The sequence below is a fragment of the Oncorhynchus nerka genome, unplaced genomic scaffold, assembly GCF_034236695.1.
Source record: "Oncorhynchus nerka isolate Pitt River unplaced genomic scaffold, Oner_Uvic_2.0 unplaced_scaffold_2535, whole genome shotgun sequence".
Taxonomy (NCBI): domain Eukaryota; kingdom Metazoa; phylum Chordata; class Actinopteri; order Salmoniformes; family Salmonidae; genus Oncorhynchus; species Oncorhynchus nerka.
In genome coordinates, this window is record NW_027038788.1 from 15,071 (window position 1) to 38,132 (window position 23,062).

At 49.4% G+C, this 23,062-nt stretch overlaps 1 protein-coding gene and 1 pseudogene across 1 annotated transcript in view; one reads left to right on the forward strand and one right to left on the reverse strand.

The window, feature by feature from the left end:
- LOC115116190 (transmembrane and coiled-coil domain-containing protein 3-like) overlaps positions 1–17,554 on the reverse strand; it is a 27,607-nt gene extending 10,053 nt beyond the window's left edge. Inside the window, 12 exon segments of the mRNA XM_065014595.1 lie at positions 818–935; positions 1,245–1,431; positions 3,162–3,254; positions 3,523–3,651; positions 8,447–8,662; positions 8,974–9,007; positions 9,094–9,143; positions 9,146–9,238; positions 10,756–10,923; positions 15,961–16,238; positions 17,027–17,127; positions 17,466–17,554. Of these exon segments, the coding sequence (XP_064870667.1) occupies positions 818–935; positions 1,245–1,431; positions 3,162–3,254; positions 3,523–3,651; positions 8,447–8,662; positions 8,974–9,007; positions 9,094–9,143; positions 9,146–9,238; positions 10,756–10,923; positions 15,961–16,215 (1,343 nt within the window). The 5' untranslated portion in view covers positions 16,216–16,238; positions 17,027–17,127; positions 17,466–17,554.
- A 73-nt stretch (positions 17,555–17,627) lies between these two features.
- On the forward strand, positions 17,628–21,769 carry LOC115115902 (DCN1-like protein 2; annotated as a pseudogene).
- The last annotated feature ends 1,293 nt before the right edge of the window (positions 21,770–23,062 follow it).

Genomic DNA, 23,062 nt, shown 5'->3' on the forward strand with positions numbered 1-23,062 from the left:
ACAGGACCTGGGACAGGAGCAGGAGGACGTGCAGACCTCCAAACAGGACACTACAGAACACAGGATAGAACACAGAACACCAGCCTCACAACACAGAACACTGGTTTACAGCGAGAACAGGACCTGGGCTAGGAGGACAGAACACAGGACAGGATCCTCAGAAGACAGAACACAGGACAGGACCCTCAGAAGACAGAACACAGGACAGGACCCTCAGAAGACAGAACAGGACCCTCAGAAGACAGAACACAGGACAGGACCCTCAGAAGACAGAACAGGACCCTCAGAAGACAGAACCCTCAGAAGACAGGACAGGACCCTCAGAAGACAGAACACAGGACAGGACCCTCAGAAGACAGAACAGGACCCTCAGAAGACAGAACCCTCAGAAGACAGAACAGGACCCTCAGAAGACAGAACAGGACCCTCAGAAGACAGAACAGGACCCTCAGAAGACAGAACAGGACCCTCAGAAGACAGGACAGGACCCTCAGAAGACAGAACACAGGACAGGACCCTCAGAAGACAGAACAGGACCCTCAGAAGACAGAACATAGGACAGGACCCTCAGAAGACAGGACCCTCAGAAGACAGAACCCTCAGAAGACAAGACAGGACCCTCAGAAGACAGAACCCTCAGAAGACAAGACAGGACCCTCAGAAGACAGGACACAACAGTATTAAACATTAGAACTACATACCTTACTAGCATGAGTTGAGTTTTGGGACAGGGTGTGTCTAGTGCATATATAGCTGTGTGTGTGTGTGTGTGTGTGTGTGTGTGTGTGTGTGTGTGTGTGTGTGTGTGTGTGCTCACCTGTCCAGGTGGCCAGATGACACCTGTATGAGGGTGGGCATGACGGCTATGAACAGACCCAGCTGAACATCCTGCATTACCAACATCCCCAGGAGAACACTGCTGTAGTCCAGCTCCCCTACACACACACACACACACACACCACGCACAAACATACACACACACCACGCACAAACATACACACACACACACAGTTTTAATGTTTGTAGCCAGTTACTCATTTAAAGACAGGTGGTTCTTTAACATTAAAATAAAGAGCATTGGAAGTCAAGTCTCTCTCTCGCTCTGTCTCACACACACACACACACACACACACACACACACACACACACACAGACACACACAGCAACACAGCAACACAGACACACACAGAGACACAGACACACACAAAGACACAGACACACACACACACACGTAGTCTCCGTACCGTCCTTGTCAGCGCGGGCGCCCCCAGCCAGGAAGCGTGAGACCAGTGGTGTGGAGGATAGAGAGAGACAGGAGGAGATGAAGACGGTCTGGGTGGGACGGATATGCAGCACCTGACCCCACAGCAGCCCTGTAGCCACCATCAACAGACTGAGGTAGCATGAACCCTGCACAGAGATCTTCCACACCTGCACACACACATAGGACAGTACACACATGTTAAATACACACACACAGTCTTGTACAGCTAATCTGGTGGGGACACACAATTCAATCACATTCAAAATCCTATTTTCCCTAACCCGTACTCTTACCCTAACCTTAACCCAAAAACCTAACCCGTACTCTAACCCTAACTTTAACCCAAAAACCTAACCCGTACTCTTACTCTTACCCTAACCTTAACCCAAAAACCTAACCCGTACTCTTACCCTAACTTTAACCCAAAAACCTAACCCGTACTCTTACTCTTACCCTAACCTTAACCCAAAAACCTAACCCGTACTCTTACCCTTACCCTAACCTTAACCCAAAAACCTAACCCGTACTCTTACCCTTACCCCAACCGTAACCCAAAAACCTAACCCGTACTCTTACCCTAACCTTAACCCAAAAACCTAACCCGTACTCTTACCCTAACCTTAACCCAAAAACCTAACCCGTACTCTTACCCTAACCTTAACCCAAAAACCTAACCCGTACTCTTACCCTTACCCTAACCTTAACCCAAAAACCTAACCCGTACTCTTACCCTTACCCAACCCCAACCTTAACCAAAAAACCTAACCCTGGCTCCTAACCCTAAAACTAACCCTAGCTCTTAAACCTAACACTAATTCTAACCTTAACCTTAAACCCCCTAGAAATAGCATTTAAACTCATGGGGACCAACAAAATGTCCCCGTTGGTCAAATGTTAGTTTGTTTACCATTCTTGTGACAAGAATAGTTGAACACGTCCACGCATATAAAATGGTCTTCATCTCTTGAAATGAACACAATATAATTATCACGTTCCAGAGAAGAGAGGGAGAGAGAGAGAGAGGAGGGGGAGGCCAGGGAGAGAGAGAGGGAGGGAGGCCAGGGAGAGAGAGTGAGAGTGAGAGAGCGCAAGAGAGGGAGGGAGGCCAGGGAGAGAGAGAGAGAGGGAGGGAGAGAGGGAGAGAGAGAGGGAGGGAGGCCAGGGAGAGAGAGTGAGGGAGGGAGAGAGAGAGAGAGTGAGAGAGCGCAAGAGAGGGAGGGAGGCCAGGGAGAGAGAGAGAGAGGGGGAGGAGAGAGGGAGAGAGAGAGGGAGGGAGGCCAGGGAGAGAGAGTGAGGGAGGGAGAGAGAGAGAGAGCGAGAGAGCGCAAGAGAGGGAGGGAGGCCAGGGAGAGAGAGAGAGAGAGCGCGAGAGAGGGAGGGAGGCCAGGGAGAGAGTGAGGGAGGGAGGGAAGCAGGAAGACTGATTAGGAAATGTGTGATAAACAGATAGCGAAATGAAGAGGAGAGAGAGTTAGACGTCGCTCTCTGCTGAGACGGAGTTGGTGAAAGAATGTAAGAATGTGGGTTTCTGAGTCCCACTGTGAAAATGTAGGTCAGAGTTACACACTTCACACCAGTGTTAAGTCCTTTCCTGTCTGGTGATGTCACCCGGCAGATCAAAACTCCATCCCACCAAAACAGGCAGTGGTTCTAAACAGCTGTTCCACTAGAAGGGCATCATCATCATCATCAACTTCACAGTATCATTCCACCCTCATAGTGTGGAAATACATATAAAACACAGGGAATTCACGTTTATGTCTGCACTGGGCCTTTAATAGTTTTTGCTATTTCAAGAATGTAGGCTAATATCTGATGGAAAATACCTCTGTGTGTGTGTGTGTGTGTGTGTGTGAGGGGGGGGGGGGGGGGTTGAATGCAACACTAGGCAGCCTACCTTCCGAAGTCGCTCTGGGGAGAACTCGAGACCGACCACGAAGAGAGTGAAGAACACTCCCAACTCTCCCAGCGTTTCTACCTGCACCATAGACTGCACAGAGATACATTACTCTCTCTCACACAGGCAGACACACAGACAGGCAGGCAGACACACAGACAGGCAGACACACAGACAGACAGACACACAGACAGACAGGCAGGCAGACAGAGGCAGACAGAGGCAGACAGACAGGCAGAGAGACAGACAGACAGGCAGACAGAGGCAGACAGGCAGAGAGACAGACAGAAAGACAGGCAGACAGGCAGACAGAGGCAGACAGACAGACAGAGAGACAGGCAGACACTGTTGCATGTCTCACCTTGATGCTGTTGAGTCCAGAGGGACCCAGGAGGACTCCACAGACGATGTAACCAAACATGGGGGGCAGGCCCATCATAGTGCACAGCCAACCACATGGCAGAGACAGCATCACTACGGAGACCAGGTCCTGACCAGCCAATCACAGACAACAGGACAGGACACCACAGGGACACAGATTAGAATTGTGCAAAATTGTAATTTCATTTGAAGACCCATTTGGTCACATTACAGTTGGAGTCTCAGGACAGTCTTCATATAGTCAGATTACAGCTGGAGTCTCAGGACAGTCTTCATATAGTCAGATTACAGCTGGAGTCTCAGGACAGTCTTCATATGGTCAGATTACAGCTGGAGTCTCAGGACAGTCTTCATATGGTCAGATTACAGCTGGAGTCTCAGGACAGTCTTTATATAGTCAGATTATAGCTGGAGTCTCAGGACAGTCTTCATATAGTCAGATTACAGCTGGAGTCTCAGGACAGTCTTCATATGGTCAGATTACAGCTGGAGTCTCAGGACAGTCTTCATGTAGTCAGATTACAGCTGTAGTCTCAGGACAGTCTTCATATAGTCAGATTACAGCTGGAGTCTCAGGACAGTCTTCATATGGTCAGATTACAGCTGGAGTCTCAGGACAGTCTTCATGTAGTCAGATTACAGCTGGAGTCTCAGGACAGTCTTCATATGGTCAGATTACAGCTGGAGTCTCAGGACAGTCTTCATATAGTCAGATTACAGCTGGAGTCTCAGGACAGTCTTCATATGGTCAGATTACAGCTGGAGTCTCAGGACAGTCTTCATATAGTCAGATTACAGCTGGACTCAGGACATTCTTCATATGGTCAGATTACAGCTGGAGTCTCAGGACAGTCTTCATATGGTCAGATTACAGCTGGACTCATAGGACAGTCTTCATATAGTCAGATTACAGCTGGAGTCTCAGGGCAGTCTTCATATAGTCAGATTACAGCTGGAGTCTCAGGACAGTCTTCATATAGTCAGATTACAGATGGAGTCTCAGGACAGTCTTCATATAGTCAGATTACAGCTGGAGTCTCAGGACAGTCTTCATATGGTCAGATTACAGCTGGAGTCTCAGGACAGTCTTCATATAGTCAGATTACAGCTGGAGTCTCAAGACAGTCTTTATATGGTCAGATTACAGTTGGAGTCTCAGGACAGTCTTTATATAGTCAGATTACAGTTGGAGTCTCAGGACAGTCTTCATATAGTCAGATTACAGCTGGACTCAGGACAGTCTTCATATGGTCAGATTACAGCTGGAGTCTCAGGACAGTCTTCATATAGTCAGATTACAGCTGGACTCAGGACAGTCTTCATATGGTCAGATTACAGCTGGAGTCTCAGGACAGTCTTCATATAGTCCGATTACAGCTGTAGTCTCAGGACAGTCTTCATATAGTCAGATTACAGCTGGACTCAGGACAGTCTTCATATAGTCAGATTACAGCTGGACTCAGGACAGTCTTCATATAGTCAGATTACAGCTGGAGTCTCAGGACAGTCTTCATATAGTCAGATTACAGCTGGAGTCTCAGGACAGTCTTCATATAGTCAGATTACAGCTGGAGTCTCAGGACAGTCTTCATATGGTCAGATTACAGCTGGAGTCTCAGGACAGTCTTCATATAGTCAGATTACAGCTGGAGTCTCAGGACAGTCTTCATATAGTCAGATTACAGCTGGAGTCTCAGGACAGTCTTCATATGGTCAGATTACAGCTGGAGTCTCAGGACAGTCTTCATATAGTCAGATTACAGCTGGAGTCTCAGGACAGTCTTCATATAGTCAGATTACAGCTGGAGTCTCAGGACAGTCTTCATATGGTCAGATTACAGCTGGAGTCTCAGGACAGTCTTCATATAGTCAGATTACAGCTGGAGTCTCAGGACAGTCTTCATATGGTCAGATTACAGCTGGAGTCTCAGGACAGTCTTCATATAGTCAGATTACAGCTGGAGTCTCAGGACAGTCTTCATATGGTCAGATTACAGCTGGAGTCTCAGGACAGTCTTCATATGGTCAGATTACAGCTGGACTTCAGGACAGTCTCAGGACAGTCTTCATATGGTCAGATTACAGCTGGAGTCTCAGGACAGTCTTCATATAGTCAGATTACAGCTGGAGTCTCAGGACAGTCTTCATATAGTCAGATTACAGCTGGAGTCTCAGGACAGTCTTCATATAGTCAGATTACAGCTGGAGTCTCAGGACAGTCTTCATATGGTCAGATTACAGCTGGAGTCTCAGGACAGTCTTCATATAGTCAGATTACAGCTGGAGTCTCAGGACAGTCTTCATATGGTCAGATTACAGCTGGAGTCTCAGGACAGTCTTCATATAGTCAGATTACAGCTGGAGTCTCAGGACAGTCTTCATATAGTCAGATTACAGCTGGAGTCTCAGGACAGTCTTCATATGGTCAGATTACAGCTGGAGTCTCAGGACAGTCTTCATATAGTCAGATTACAGCTGGAGTCTCAGGACAGTCTTCATATGGTCAGATTACAGCTGGAGTCTCAGGACAGTCTTCATATAGTCAGATTACAGCTGGAGTCTCAGGACAGTCTTCATATAGTCAGATTACAGCTGGACTCAGGACAGTCTTCATATAGTCAGATTACAGCTGGAGTCAGGACAGTCTTCATATAGTCAGATTACAGCTGGAGTCTCAGGACAGTCTTCATATAGTCAGATTACAGCTGGAGTCTCAGGACAGTCTTCATATGGTCAGATTACAGCTGGAGTCTCAGGACAGTCTTCATATAGTCAGATTACAGCTGGAGTCTCAGGACAGTCTTCATATAGTCAGATTACAGCTGGAGTCTCAGGACAGTCTTCATATGGTCAGATTACAGCTGGAGTCTCAGGACAGTCTTCATATAGTCAGATTACAGCTGGAGTCTCAGGACAGTCTTCATATAGTCAGATTACAGCTGGAGTCTCAGGACAGTCTTCATATAGTCAGATTACAGCTGGAGTCTCAGGACAGTCTTCATATGGTCAGATTACAGCTGGAGTCTCAGGACAGTCTTCATGTAGTCAGATTACAGCTGGAGTCTCAGGACAGTCTTCATATGGTCAGATTACAGCTGGAGTCTCAGGACAGTCTTCATATAGTCAGATTACAGCTGGAGTCTCAGGACAGTCTTCATATGGTCAGATTACAGCTGGAGTCTCAGGACAGTCTTCATATAGTCAGATTACAGCTGGACTCAGGACATTCTTCATATGGTCAGATTACAGCTGGAGTCTCAGGACAGTCTTCATATGGTCAGATTACAGCTGGACTCATAGGACAGTCTTCATATAGTCAGATTACAGCTGGAGTCTCAGGACAGTCTTCATATAGTCAGATTACAGCTGGAGTCTCAGGACAGTCTTCATATAGTCAGATTACAGCTGGAGTCTCAGGACAGTCTTCATATGGTCAGATTACAGCTGGAGTCTCAGGACAGAGAGAGAGATATAGTCAGATTACAGCTGGAGTCTCAGGACAGTCTTCATATGGTCAGATTACAGCCGGAGTCTCAGGACAGTCTTCATATAGTCAGATTACAGCTGGAGTCTCAGGACAGTCTTTATATGGTCAGATTACAGTTGGAGTCTCAGGACAGTCTTTATATAGTCAGATTACAGTTGGAGTCTCAGGACAGTCTTCATATAGTCAGATTACAGCTGGACTCAGGACATTCTTCATATGGTCAGATTACAGCTGGAGTCTCAGGACAGTCTTCATATGGTCAGATTACAGCTGGAGTCTCAGGACAGTCTTCATATAGTCAGATTACAGCTGGAGTCTCAGGGCAGTCTTGGGCTATAGTCAGATTACAGCTGGAGTCTCAGGACAGTCTTGAGTCAGATTACAGCTGGAGTCTCAGGACAGTCTTCCATGGTCAGATTACAGCTGGAGTCTCAGGACAGTCTTCATATAGTCAGATTACAGATGGAGTCTCAGGACAGTCTTCATAGTCAGATTACAGCTGGAGTCTCAGGACAGTCTTCATATGGTCAGATTACAGCTGGAGTCTCAGGACAGTCTTCATATAGTCAGATTACAGCTGGAGTCTCAGGACAGTCTTCATATAGTCAGATTACAGCTGGAGTCTCAGGACAGTCTTCATATGGTCAGATTACAGCTGGAGTCTCAGGACAGTCTTCATAGTCAGATTACAGCTGGAGTCTCAGGACAGTCTTCATGTAGTCAGATTACAGCTGGAGTCTCAGGACAGTCTTCATATGGTCAGATTTCAGCTGGAGTCTCAGGACAGTCTTCATATAGTCAGATTACAGCTGGAGTCTCAGGACAGTCTTCATATGGTCAGATTACAGCTGGAGTCTCAGGACAGTCTTCATATAGTCAGATTACAGCTGGACTCAGGACATTCTTCATATGGTCAGATTACAGCTGGAGTCTCAGGACAGTCTTCATATGGTCAGATTACAGCTGGACTCATAGGACAGTCTTCATATAGTCAGATTACAGCTGGAGTCTCAGGGCAGTCTTCATATAGTCAGATTACAGCTGGAGTCTCAGGACAGTCTTCATATAGTCAGATTACAGCTGGAGTCTCAGGACAGTCTTCATATAGTCAGATTACAGCTGGAGTCTCAGGACAGTCTTCATATAGTCAGATTACAGCTGGAGTCTCAGGACAGTCTTCATATAGTCAGATTACAGCTGGAGTCTCAGGACAGTCTTCATATAGTCAGATTACAGCTGGAGTCTCAGGACAGTCTTCATATGGTCAGATTACAGCTGGAGTCTCAGGACAGTCTTCATATAGTCAGATTACAGCTGGACTCAGGACAGTCTTCATATAGTCAGATTACAGCTGGACTCAGGACAGTCTTTATATGTATAGGACCATTAGTGTTCAGGGGTTAAAGTTGGTACTGACCTTGATGAAGTGTTGATCGGAGCGGGGCATGGTGGAGTCTCTGGGCTTGGTCAGAACATACTGGTTGTTCTGGGAGTCGATGAGCATGCTCAGCCCCACGTCGTCCTCCACCTCTCCACCTCTCCTTGACGCGTTCCTTCTTCTTTTCCCTCCGTCTTCCTCCTCCTCCTCCACTCTCAGCACCGCCTCCACGTTGGCTACGTGCACTCCATTCATCTGATCACAATCCTGATAATAACTCTACTGGTATAGCCTTTAATACAATACATAACAGCCCCAACGCAGCACATCAGGGCCTGTCTTTATACAGCCTCTCAGACTGCTGATCTGGGATCAGGTCCTCCCTGTCCAAACAGTCTGATTCATTATGCTCTAAAAGGGAGACTGATCCTAGATCAGCACTCCTATTCTGACCCGTTTGTCGTCAAAGACGTTGTCCACCATATGACCTATGTTTGTTGTTGTTGTTGATGAACCTGTTTATTGTTGTCCTCTATGACCTATGTTTGTTGTTGTTGTTGATGAACCTGTTTATTGTTGTCGAAGGCGTGGTCCTGGAATGGTATCAAAGATATGAACTATGTGTTGTTGTTGTTGATGAACCTGTTTATTGTTGTCCTCTATAGGCGTGGTTTGATGTCTGTTATTGTTCCTCCAGATGAACCAGTCTCCTGACGTCCTCGAGGATCTCATCCAGAACATGGACAGGGTCTTGTTCTGGGCCAGGGCACTCTTCACAGCCTCCACCTGGTGCTTCTCTGCTGCTACCAGCTCTACATACTCCTGCTGAACCTGAACACAGACAGAGAGGAGAGGCAGAGACAGAGAAACTAGACAGAGGTTGCAGAGAAGAGAGACAGAGAGAGAGAGACAGAGAGAGAGAGAAACAGACAGAGATTGTTGAAACAGACAGAGAGAGAGAGAGAAACAGACAGAGAGAGAGAGAGAGAGAAACAGACAGAGACAGAGAAACAGACAGAGAAAGAGACAGAGAGAAACAGACAGAGAGAAAGAGACAGAGAGAGAAAGAGACAGAGAGAAACAGACAGAGAGAAACAGACAGAGAGAAACAGACAGAGAGAAACAGACAGAGAGAAACAGACAGAGAGAAAGAGACAGAGAGAAACAGACAGAGAGAAAGAGACAGAGAGAAAGAGACAGAGAGAAACAGACAGAGAAAGAGACAGAGAAAGCACAGAAAGTCAGACATAGATGGGCAGAAAAAGGCTGTCAGACCAATAATTTATACATACACTAGATGAACAACAGGGGGCGCTGTGTTGAAGCCATCGCCCCTCCATCTTGACACCCCCCCGCCGGTGTACAAAATATTGTGGAGCCATAGAAATGCATGTATTAATGTCTACATGCCGACTTTCACATTATATTATGTGTGATAAACATAAACATTAAAAATGAAAAAAATATGGAAAATGTTTTTCCTTAATAAAGTATATATATTTTTGAAAGTTCTAAATGTTATTGTCCCCACTGCAAAAATGTTTTTAAAATGCATGTAGTTTTGTCCAGACAGACACAAACACAGCCATATATATTAGGCAAACACACACACGCACACACGCACACACACACACACACGGATCTGGCCTCCACAGATAGCAGTGTATTTTGCAGAGTAATGCTGTGCCCCACTTGCCCCTGCTCTGGCTCATCCAATCAGAGATAAGAGTTATAGCCTCTCCAGCTGGTCAGAATGCAGAACCTTTCTGCCCGGCTGTTACCACGGAGACCGACTAATCACATTCACTACCTTCCTATCAAAACCAAGTTTCTCCTCTCCTCACCTCCTGCTCTCATCACCTTAATGGCTGCTCTGCTCCTCCTGCCCTCATCTTAATGGCTGCTCTGCTCCTCCTGCTCTCATCTTAATGGCTGCTCTGCTCCTCCTGCTCTCCTCACCTTAATGGCTGCTCTGCTCCTCCTGCCCTCATCTTAATGGCTGCTCTGCTCCTCCTGCTCTCCTCACCTTAATGGCTGCTCTGCTCCTCCTGCCCTCATCTTAATGGCTGCTCTGCTCCTCCTGCCCTCACCTTAATGGCTGCTCTGCTCCTCCTGCTCCCTCACCTTAATGGCTGCTCTGCTCCTCCTGCCCTCACCTTAATGGCCGCTCTGCTCCTCCTGCCCTCACCTTAATGGCTGCTCTGCTCCTCCTGCCCTCACCTTAATGGCTGCTCTGCTCCTCCTGCCCTCACCTTAATGGCTGCTCTGCTCCTCCTGCCCTCACCTTAATGGCTGCTCTGCTCCCCCTGCCCTCACCTTAATGGCTGCTCTGCACCTCCTGCCCTCACCTTAATGGCTGCTTCTCTGAGGGCCTCCAGTCTCTGACGGCTGCTTTCCTTCATGTTGACCACGTCCCTGTAGTCTCCCTGCAGCGCCCTCTGCAGGCCCACCACCGCCTGGAAGACTGAGCGTTCGCTCTCATTCAGCTCCTTCTGGAACACCTCCAGAGTGTGAACCTGGACGGGGGAGAGAGAAGAGAGAGGACACTAGACTAGGACCCTTGGACGGGGGAGAGAGAAGAGAGAGGACACTAGACTAGGACCCTTGGACGGGGGAGAGAGAAGAGAGAGGACACTAGACTAGGACCCTTGGACGGGGGAGAGAGAAGAGAGAGACACTGGACCCTTTGGGGAGAGAGCAGAGAGAGGACACTAGACTAGGACCCTTGGACGGGGGATCCAGAGAAGAGAGAGGACACTAGACTAGGACCCTTGGACAGGGGAGAGAGAAGAGAGAGGACACTAGACTAGGACCCTTCTGTACACCATGCACCAGGAAGCTGTGGGCACCTTACGGGGTAGACCGGGCTCGTGGTAATGACAGGAGTGGAATCAGTGGAATGCTATCAAATACATCAAACACATGGTTTCCATGGTTTCCAGGTGTTTGATGCCATTCTATTTGTGCCGTCCCAGTCATTATCATTATTATTATTATTATTGAACACAACCAGGAACACATCCTGGAACACAACCAGGAACACAACCAGGAACACATCCTGGAACACAACCAGGAACACATCCTGGAACACAACCTGGAACACATCCTGGAACACATCCAGGAACACATCCTGGAACACAACCTGGAACACATCCTGGAACACAACCTGGAACACATCCTGGAACACAACCTGGAACACAACCAGGAACACAACCAGGAACACATCCAGACTGTGCACTTGGCAGACATGGGACAGAGAAGGTAAGATGGGTGAGACCAGGGCTGCACCAGGTAAGATGGGTGAGACCAGGGCTGCACCAGGTAAGATGGGTGAGACCAGGATTGCACCAGGTAAGATGGGTGAGACCAGGGCTGCACCAGGTAAGATGGGTGAGACCAGGGCTGCACCAGGTAAGATGGGTGAGACCAGGGCTGCACCAGGTAAGATGGGTGAGACCAGGGTTGCACCAGGTAAGATGGGTGAGACCAGGATTGCACCAGGTAAGATGGGTGAGACCAGGGTTGCACCAGGTAAGATGGGTGAGACCAGGGTTGCACCAGGTAAGATGGGTGAGACCAGGGTTGCACCAGGTAAGATGGGTGAGACCAGGGCTGCACCAGGTAAGATGGGTGAGACCAGGGTTGCACCAGGTAAGATGGGTGAGACCAGGGTTGCACCAGGTAAGATGGGTGAGACCAGGGCTGCACCAGGTAAGATGGGTGAGACCAGGGCTGCACCAGGTAAGATGGGTGAGACCAGGGCTGCACCAGGTAAGATGGGTGAGACCAGGGCTGCACCAGGTAAGATGGGTGAGACCAGGGCTGCACCAGGTAAGATGGGTTGCACCAGGTAAGATGGGTGAGACCAGGGCTGCACCAGGTAAGATGGGTGAGACCAGGGTTGCACCAGGTAAGATGGGTGAGACCAGGGTTGCACCAGGTAAGATGGGTGAGACCAGGGTTGCACCAGGTAAGATGGGTGAGACCAGGGTTGCACCAGGTAAGATGGGTGAGACCAGGGTTGCACCAGGTAAGATGGGTGAGACCAGGGCTGCACCAGGTAAGATGGGCTGCACCAGGTAAGATGGGTGAGACCAGGGCTGCACCAGGTAAGATGGGTGAGACCAGGGCTGCACCAGGTAAGATGGGTGAGACCAGGGTTGCACCAGGTAAGATGGGTGAGACCAGGGTTGCACCAGGTAAGATGGGTGAGACCAGGGCTGCACCAGGTAAGATGGGTGAGACCAGGGCTGCACCAGGTAAGATGGGTGAGACCAGGGCTGCACCAGGTAAGATGGGTGAGACCAGGGCTGCACCAGGTAAGATGGGTGAGACCAGGGTTGCACCAGGTAAGATGGGTGAGACCAGGGTTGCACCAGGTAAGATGGGTGAGACCAGGGTGGCACCAGGTAAGATGGGTGAGACCAGGGGCACCAGGTAAGATGGGTGAGACCAGGGTTGCACCAGGTAAGATGGGTGAGACCAGGGTTGCACCAGGTAAGATGGGTGAGACCACTGCACCAGGTAAGATGGGTGAGACCAGGGCACCAGGTAAGATGGGTGAGACAGGGCTGCACCAGGAAGATGGGTGAGACCAGGGTTGCACCAGGTAAGATGGGTGAGACCAGGGCTGCACCAGGTAAGAGGTAAGATGAGACCAGGGTGCACCAGGTAAGATGGGTGAGACCAGGGCTGCACCAGGTAAGATGGGTGAGACCAGGCTGCACCAGGTAAGATTGAGACACAACCAGGGGTGAGACCAGGGCTGTGCACCAGGTAAGATGGGTGAGACCAGGGCTGCACCAGGTAAGATGGGTGAGACCAGGGCTGCACCAGGTAAGATGGGTGAGACCAGGGTTGCACCAGGTAAGATGGGTGAGACCAGGTTGCACCAGGTAAGATGGGTGAGACCAGGGTTGCACCAGGTAAGATGGGTGAGACCAGGGTTGCACCAGGTAAGATGGGTGAGACCAGGGTTGCACCAGGTAAGATGGGTGAGACCAGGGTTGCACCAGGTAAGATGGGTGAGACCAGGGTTGCACCAGGTAAGATGGGTGAGACCAGGGTTGCACCAGGTAAGATGGGTGAGACCAGGGCTGCACCAGGTAAGATGGGTGAGACCAGGGTTGCACCAGGTAAGATGGGTGAGACCAGGGTTGCACCAGGTAAGATGGTGAGGAACCAGGGATGGGTGCACCAGGTAAGATGGGTGAGACCAGGGTTGCACCAGGTAAGATGGGTGAGACCAGGGTTGCACCAGGTAAGATGGGTGAGACCAGGGTTGCACCAGGTAAGATGGGTGAGACCAGGGATGGGTGAGACCAGGGCTGCACCAGGTAAGATGGGTGAGACCAGGGCTGCACCAGGTAAGATGGGTGAGACCAGGGTTGCACCAGGTAAGATGGGTGAGACCAGGGTTGCACCAGGTAAGATGGGTGAGACCAGGGTTGCACCAGGTAAGATGGGTGAGACCAGGGTTGCACCAGGTAAGATGGGTGAGACCAGGGTTGCACCAGGTAAGATGGGTGAGACCAGGGTTGCACCAGGTAAGATGGGTGAGACCAGGGCTGCACCAGGTAAGATGGGTGAGACCAGGGCTGCACCAGGTAAGATGGGTGAGACCAGGGCTGCACCAGGTAAGATGGGTGAGACCAGGGCTGCACCAGGTAAGATGGGTGAGACCAGGGTTGCACCAGGTAAGATGGGTGAGACCAGGGCTGCACCAGGTAAGATGGGTGAGACCAGGGCTGCACCAGGTAAGATGGGTGAGACCAGGGTTGCACCAGGTAAGATGGGTGAGACCAGGGCTGCACCAGGTAAGATGGGTGAGACCAGGGCTGCACCAGGTAAGATGGGTGAGACCAGGGTTGCACCAGGTAAGATGGGTGAGACCAGGGCTGCACCAGGTAAGATGGGTGAGACCAGGGTTGCACCAGGTAAGATGGGTGAGACCAGGGCTGCACCAGGTAAGATGGGTGAGACCAGGGTTGCACCAGGTAAGATGGGTGAGACCAGGGGTAAGATGCACCAGGTAAGATGGGTGAGACCAGGGCTGCACCAGGTAAGATGGGTGAGACCAGGGCTGCACCAGGTAAGATGGGTGAGACCAGGGTTGCACCAGGTAAGATGGGTGAGACCAGGGTTGCACCAGGTAAGATGGGTGAGACCAGGGTTGCACCAGGTAAGATGGGTGAGACCAGGGCTGCACCAGGTAAGATGGGTGAGACCAGGGCTGCACCAGGTAAGATGGGTGAGACCAGGGCTGCACCAGGTAAGATGGGTGAGACCAGGGCTGCACCAGGTAAGATGGGTGAGACCAGGGCTGCACCAGGTAAGATGGGTGAGACCAGGGCTGCACCAGGTAAGATGGGTGAGACCAGGGCTGCACCAGGTAAGATGGGTGAGACCAGGGTTGCACCAGGTAAGATGGGTGAGACCAGGGCTGCACCAGGTAAGATGGGTGAGACCAGGGCTGCACCAGGTAAGATGGGTGAGACCAGGGCTGCACCAGGTAAGATGGGTGAGACCAGGGCTGCACCAGGTAAGATGGGTGAGACCAGGGCTGCACCAGGTAAGATGGGTGAGACCAGGGTTGCACCTCAATATTCTAAAGTACGTTCCTCTCCTTTATTTACACACATCTGGATGCTAAGAGTCGTTTTAGAATGTCAGTTTTGACTAAACAGTGGCTTGGTCACATGGGTTCAGTTATGTTTACTAACATATTACTCCAGAGGAAGGTTCAGGTCAGAGGTGGGGTCAGGGCAGTGCTGGACTTGGTGCTGGTACTGTTTATATTTAGGTGCAGGAGCTCCACAACACTTCTGAGCTAATATTCTATTGAGCAGTGGTTCCCAACCAGGGGTACTTGGCCTATCCACACGGGGTACTTGGCCTTTCCACACTGGGTACTTGGCCTATCCACATGGGGTACTTGGCCTATCCACACGGGGTACTTGGCCTATCCACACGGGGTACTTGGCCTATCCACATGGGGTACTTGGCCTATCCACACGGGGTACTTGAGGAGACACATGAGGTAATAGGCCGACTGGTAAATGCAGGAGGGGATACTTCAGGGGTACTCCGGTAACAGTAACTGAAAAAAGTTGGGAGCCACTGCTATAACGGTGGAGGAGCTCCAGCAGTAGAAGTGCCGCTACTCAGCTCAGGTGAGCTCCTGTCCAAGTTAAGCACTGGGTGAGGGTGAGATGGGGTTAAAAAGCTCACCTGGAAAGTCTCTCTAATAACGAGGTAATAACAAGTTATTAGGCTCTCTAATAACAAGTTAGTCTCTCTAATAACAAAGTAATAACAAGTTATTATGCGCTCTAATAAATAAGGTAATAACAAGTTATTAGTCTCTCTAATACCAAGGCAATAACAAGTTATTAGTCTCTCTAATAACAAGGCAATAACAAGTTATTAGTCTCTCTAATAACAAGGTAATAACCATATTGAGCCAAAAATAGTTAGATTGACCTAGAGGTAGGGTCCGTTAGGATTAGGGTCAGGGTATGGAGCTAAACGGTCCATTTTACTCTGGCGCCCACCTGGAAGAGTCTCTCTGGGTCTGAGAGGGAGTGGTCTCGCCCCACAGCGACTGCAGCCACAGCTAGCTTCTTAATGGCCGTGTTCTTCTGTCGGATGAGGCTGCCCAGGCGCCGGCAGTTATCAGACACCCAGCTCCAAGCGTGCTTGGCCACAGCACTCCTGCCCCGATGCAGCTTGATGGCATGCTGAGCTACCTGCTCACGCTGCAGCGCCCCGACAAGGCCAAGGCACAGCACCGCACACACAACCCGCATCCAACCTACTACTGCTGCTGCCCCTTCAGAGAGAGAGAGAGGGAGAGGGGCAGAGAGGGAGAGGGGGGCAGAGAGAGAGAGAGAGAGGGGGCAGAGACGGGGAGAGAGAGAGAGAGAGAGAGAGAGAGAGAGAGAGAGAGAGAGAGAGAGAGGCAGAGAGAGGGGGGGGGAGGGGGAGAGAGGGGCAGAGAGGGAGAGAGGGAGGGGGCAGAGACGGAGAGAGAGAGGGAGAGGGGCAGAGAGGGAGAGGGGGCAGAGGGAGAGGGGGCAGAGAGGGAGGGGGGCAGAGAGGGAGAGGGGGCAGAGATGGAGGGAGAGAGAGAGAGAGAGAGAGAGAGAGGCAGAGGTCAGTAGGAGGGAGAGAGAGAGAGAGAGAGAGAGAGAGAGAGGAGAGAAAAGAAAGACTATGAGCAGGAATGGAGAGAATAAAGACTATGGACTGAGAGAGGCTGGTGGCAGACAGGAGAAGAGAAAGGCTATGACAACAAACCCAACATATGGATGTTTCCCAGCCAGCGGAATCACCAGAGAGGTTAGTTCCATAGAGAGGATGGGGCGGGGCTCATACCTGCTCAGGAACAACTACTTGATGAGGCACACCTGTATCCAGTGACCTATATCCTTCAAGAACACATCTCACCTGACTTACCTGCCTCACCACACACAGCTGACAGCCCGAGCTAGCTCCGGGAAGAAGCAGGTCACGCCACACTGAGTCAACAATAAAATGGAGGCCAAAGACTGCAGAAATGGTTTTACCATTTACCATTTTAAAAAAAAAAGTTTATAATTTATACTAGCAGCAAAGTACCTTTGTGTACATGGGTCAGGGTTAGTTATGTTTATATTCCAGACACCTCCTATGTCCCTCCTCATGCGCAGTTCAGGGTTGAATCAGCTACTCCTACTGACCTGTGTTGATCAATGAGACCACTGTTCATGAAGGTGTAGACACACACAGGCTTATGGAATACAATTATTTCCAAGATCACTGAATAATGAAAACCATCCGTAACAACACAAAACTAGCCAACAAGTATGTTGCATTAGCTGTGCAGTATCATTACATATTCATATGAAGTACAGAGACCATTCCTTCACTGGAGAGAGACAAAAAAGGTTGGAATTACAGCTGACAGTGTTCTGATCATGGTTTTAAATGTTGAATTACATATTCAGCAGGTACGCTATCTATTTTAAGCTTAAATTCGTGATAAATAAAATAGGTAAAATGTTAGACAGCTACCTACTAGCTAGTGTGCTACGTCGTCCTCTCTCAGTCCTAAACTCCACAGTAGAAGAGGGGAAACAATCGTGCTCTTGTAGTGCCACCCCTCCCCAATCGCCACATAGCTCTAGCCAACGTTGAGCCTTAGAGCAGGCATTCAACTACACACAGGGCGACAAACTTAATGCATTTCCAAGACCCCTTACGGTTGACCGCAACAAACGGCCTAGCTACGTCTGTCAGGTATGCATTTGAGTCAAATGTATTGTTCAATATTGCGCTATTGCTCTTTATAAATGACATTTGCGTGCCCGATGTTTTAGCAAGGTTGGATATGAATGCAGAAAGCTGTCAAACCTGCTCGCGCCTACTAGGTTAGCTTGATAATGGCTAATGCTAACTAACTAACGTTAGTACGGATCCGAACTTTTCAAACTATTTCAACATTGACAGTAAGCTCCACAAAATGAGAATTTGAAGTCGAATTTCTCGTAACATGTCAACAACATTTTAATCAAGTTGTTTGTGGTGAATTAAGTTTGCGATACCGTAAGAAAATGTTACATTGTAGTTATTTTTCACTTCACTTCCGAAACAAATCCCAACGATTGGTTGGATATCTGCGCGCATATCTGGGATATGTAGTTTTATCAAGTAGCGTTTTTCACAAGTAACTGCCCTTGGAAAAAATCTACACAGTTGTAAAGTTGTTTGACTGCTTTATTTAGCTACTGTACTAGCTCTAAAGACCATGAACATAAACTCATCACAGCTAGTCAATGGCATTGTGCAAGTACATTTTTACCTGCGATGAATCACATTATTTTACATAATTAACATTTTATGCAACTGTTTATTATGCATACAATGTCATCACTATCCATGTACAGGGTTATTAGGTTCAGAAGTGCACAGAACAAGGCCACAACTTGACCACGATCACTGATTATCCCAAGAACTACAAGTCCCAGTTTAGACCCTCAAACTTTACCTTGCGGTAGCGCTGACCTCCCGCGCAGGCGTACAAGGGGCATTGGGATATCAAGTTGGCCAAACAGAGGGTGATAAAATGGTAGGTAAGATCAAAAGGATAAACATAAACTAGTGAACAAACCCATGGTACGAAGTGTATAGCTGGAAATGTTTTGGGAGGCACGCTATGAAGCTCTCTATAACGGGGAAACGGGGTGTCCTCTGGCAGTGTCGCATTGCCAGTGTGTCGTTCACTGTTGCAATTTATGAGGGAAATGGAAGGTCAGTTGTTATTGTGGACACCCGCACTTGCGACTCTTACCTTTTTCCCTGGTTGGTATGTCGCCTTTGAGTTGGAACAGAGGGGCTGTCCGTGCGCGCTGGCGTGGGAACTGGGTCGCGGGAGAGGGCGCCGCCAATGCCCGCTACCATCGGGCGGGTCCAGAGCGAGAGGATAGGGTCAGGTCTGCAAGACGGGCGGGCAGTTGTCTTCTCACGATTATAGCCATCTCGCACTGCACCGACAGAGACACTCTGTTCTGATTCGAAGGGACTCCGTGGTCATGTACCAACCCCGCCGTTGTTTCTAGGAGCAAAACGTTTGTTGTTGTTTTTTCCACTCTGTGCCTTGCTCACGGTGATGAGTGATGTAATGCCCGCTGCCAGTGTGTGTTATTAATCCCGTTCCGTTATCGGTCCCGAGCACCGTTTAGATCACTGCAGAATGTTAACATCACGATCTGGTCATCCCGACACCGATGTATTTCCCGTTTCTAACGGATTGTCCCTCAGGCTCCCAAACATGCCATATGATTCTATATAGATGTATAATATTTTGGGGAGTGAAGAAAGTCCCGTTTCCAGTCAAAGGGATGGATTGAACAGAACACCAGTCATTGACTGGCAGAACTCAGACAAGCCTGTCTGTCTAAAGACGCTGTTCTGCAGAGAGAGATCGACCTGCTCCCCAACAGACAGTCACAGACTAGTCTCCGTAGTGGGGGATTTATCTGTCATGTTTCTGCTGCACCTGACCTGATGGCCTTAGCAGGAGACCTGAAGAGCAGTCTGTCGGGGGTCAAAGGTCGATGGATCACCTGCCTCTCTTTGTAGTCTTTGTAAATGTGTGTGTGTATGTATGTATATATATGTGTGTGTGTGTATGTATGTATGTATGTATGTGTATATATATGTGTGTGTGTGCACCTGTCTATCTCAACTGTGTGTGTCTCCTCTCCTGCAGCATAAGCTGAAGTCGTCTCAAAAGGACAAGGTTCGTCAGTTCATGACCTTTACCCAGTCTGGGGAGAGGACAGCTGTGTACTGCCTGACCCAGAATGACTGGAAACTAGAGGTGGCCACAGACAACTACTTCCAGAACCCCGACCTCTACTATAAAGAATCCATGAAAACCTCTGTGGACCGCAAGAAGCTAGAACAGCTCTACAACCGATACAAAGGTAAGAGAGCATGGTAGTGGGGGTGTAGTGTGTGTACTAGGGAGAGAGAGGATGGAAGAGGGGGTGTAGTGTGTGTACTGGGGAGAGAGGATGGTTGTGGGGGTGTAGTGTGTGTACTAGGAAGAGAGGATGGAAGAGGGGGTGTAGTGTGTGTACTGGGGAGAGAGGATGGTTGTGGGGGTGTAGTGTGTGTACTAGGGAGAGAGGATGGAAGAGGGGGTGTAGTGTGTGTACTGGGGAGAGAGGATGGAAGAGGGGGTGTAGTGTGTGTACTAGGGAGAGAGGATGGAAGAGGGGGTGTAGTGTGTGTACTAGGGACAGTGGATGGAAGAGGGGTGTAGTGTGTGTACTAGGGAGAGTGGATGGAAGAGGGGGTGTAGTGTGTGTACTAGGGAGAGGGGATGGAAGAGGGGGTGTAGTGTGTGTACTAAGGCACAGAGGATGGAAGAGGGGTGTAGTGTGTGTACTAAGGGGAGAAGATGGAAGAGGGGGTGTAGTGTGTGTACTAGGGAGAGAGGATGGAAGAGGGGGTGTGTGTGTACTAGGGAGAGAGGATGGAAGTGGGGGTGTAGTGTGTGTACTAAGGGAGAGAGGATGGAAGAGGGGGTGTAGTGTGTGTACTGGGGAGAGGGATGGAAGAGGGGGTGTAGTGTGTATTGGGGAGAGGGGATGGAAGGGGGGTGTACTGGGGAGAGGGGATGGAAGAGGGGGTGTAGGGTACTGGGGAGAGAGGGGGTGTAGTGTGTGTACTGGAGAGAGGGGATGGAAGAGGGGGTGTAGTGTGTGTACTGGGGAGAGGAGATGGGGGTGTAGTGTGTGTACTGGGGAGATGGGATGGAAGAGGGGGTGTGGTGTGTGTACTGAGGAGAGGAGAGAGGTGGAGAGTGTTAGGATCAGGTGTGTACTGGAGAGGGGAGAGGTGGAGAGTGTTAGGATCAGGTGTGTACTGGGGAGATGGGATGGAGGTGGAGAGTGTTAGGATCAGGTGTGTACTGGAGAGGGGAGAGGTGGAGAGTGTTAGAATCAGGTGTGTACTGGAGAGGGGAGAGGTGGAGAGTGTTAGGATCAGGTGTGTACTGGAGAGGGGAGAGGTGGAGAGTGTTAGGATCAGGTGTGTACTGGAGAGGGGAGAGGTGGAGAGTGTTGTTGTGTTGTTCCTCTCCAGACCCCCAGGATGTGTAATGTACCAGCTCTGTGTTGTAGTCCTGTCACAGTGTTGTTCCTCTCCAGACCCCCAGGATGTGTAATGTACCAGCTCTGTGTTGTAGTCCTGTCTCAGTGTTGTTGTGTTGTTCCTCTCCAGACCCCCAGGATGACAATAAGATCGGTATCGATGGGATCCAGCAGTTCTGTGATGACCTCACCCTGGACCCGGCCAGTAGGAGTGTTCTGGTGGTGGCCTGGAAGTTCCGTGCCGCCACACAGTGTGAGTTCAGCAGGAAGGAGTTCCTCGACGGCATGGCCGAGCTGGGGTGAGCTAGCTTTCTGTGATGTCATCTTTCTGCGCCACGCAGTTGTGTTCGCTGCTCAGTAGGATGGACATTTTGAATGAAAGCAAATGTTGTTATTGGACAACTAAACATTTTGAAATGGAGGTCGGGGCAGGTATTAGCTGGACTCCAATAAGAGTGTGTGTGTGTGTGTGTGTGTGTGTGTGTCTGTGTCTGTCTGTGTGTGTGTGTGTGTGCGCGCTCCCCCTAGCTGTGACAGTCCAGAGAAGCTGAAGGCTCTGCTCCCCAGACTAGAACAGGAAGTCAAAGACACGGCCAAGTTTAAAGACTTCTATCAGTTCACATTCAACTTCGCCAAGAACCCTGGACAGAAGGGACTAGGTACGTATTTCACATATCTATCTGGAGAAAAGCTCTGCACAGAGGTTCTGGTGAATGAATAGAGGTTCTGGTAAATGAACAGAGGTTCTGGTAAATGAATAGAGGTTCTGGTAAATGAACAGAGGTTCTGGTAAATGAACAGAGGTTCTGGTAAATGCACAGAGGTTCTGGTAAATGCACAGAGGTTCTGGTGAATGAACAGAGGTTCTGGTGAATGAATAGAGGTTCTGGTGAATGAACAGAGGTTCTGGTGAATGAACAGAGGTTCTGGTGAATATTGTGTCCAGACAGAGAGGTTTAGTCAAACCCTGGTTGGTCCAGCACTGTGTTTGAGGAGACGGCCTTTCACCCTGGTGTAGTTTTCCTAACCCTGGTGTTGAATTCCTCCTGGGGAACATTGGTAAATCACTATGGTGGTCTGGCATCAGTGGTGTAATGTAGTTCTGTCTCAGTCAGTACCAGCCCGGCAGCAAACAGGAAGAATGGCTTTTAGATGGAAAACAATGACTTGTCCTTCCAGGTAAGTGAAGAGCTCCCCCTTCACAAGACTGCCTCTAGTTGGACTACTGCTGTTCTGTGAGCCATGCTGAGGAGAGGGCCTGGAGTCTGACAGTTAGTGTACTGTTACTGTGTAATAACAGGTTTACGGACAGATCACCTATCAAGCTAAACAGAGACCAGGGTGGGTCCCAAATAGAGCTCTATTCCCTGCATAGTCACTACTTCTGACCAGAGCCCTATGGGCCCACTAGGGCACTATTTAGGGAACTCCCTGCATAGTCACTACTTCTGACCAGAGCCCTATGGGCCCACTAGTCCACTATTTAGGGAACTCCCTGCATAGTCACTACTTCTGACCAGAGCCCTATGGGCCCACTAGTGCACTATTTAGGGAACTGGGTACCATTTGAGACACCACCCAGGGGATTCCCTGGATGGGACCACTTTGTTCTGGTTGTTGTTTCTGCTGGTCTGTGTTGTTATGACGACCGGAGTGGGTGACCCAGCTAAGTTCCTGGAACAACAGTAGGGCCCTTTGTCAAAACTCACCTGACTGTAATGTTTCTCTCTCTCTCTCTCTCTCTGTCGGACACTGTAATGTCTCTCTCTCTCTCTGTAACTCTCTGTCAGACACTGTAATGTCTCTCTCTCTGTAACTCTCTGTCAGACACTGTAATGTCTCTCTCTCTGTAACTCTCTGTCAGACACTCTCTCTCTGTAACTCTCTGTCAGACACTGTAATGTCTCTCTCTCTGTAACTCTCTGTCAGACACTGTAATGTCTCTCTCTGTAACTCTCTGTCAGACACTGTAATGTCTCTCTCTCTGTAACTCTCTGTCAGACACTGTAATGTC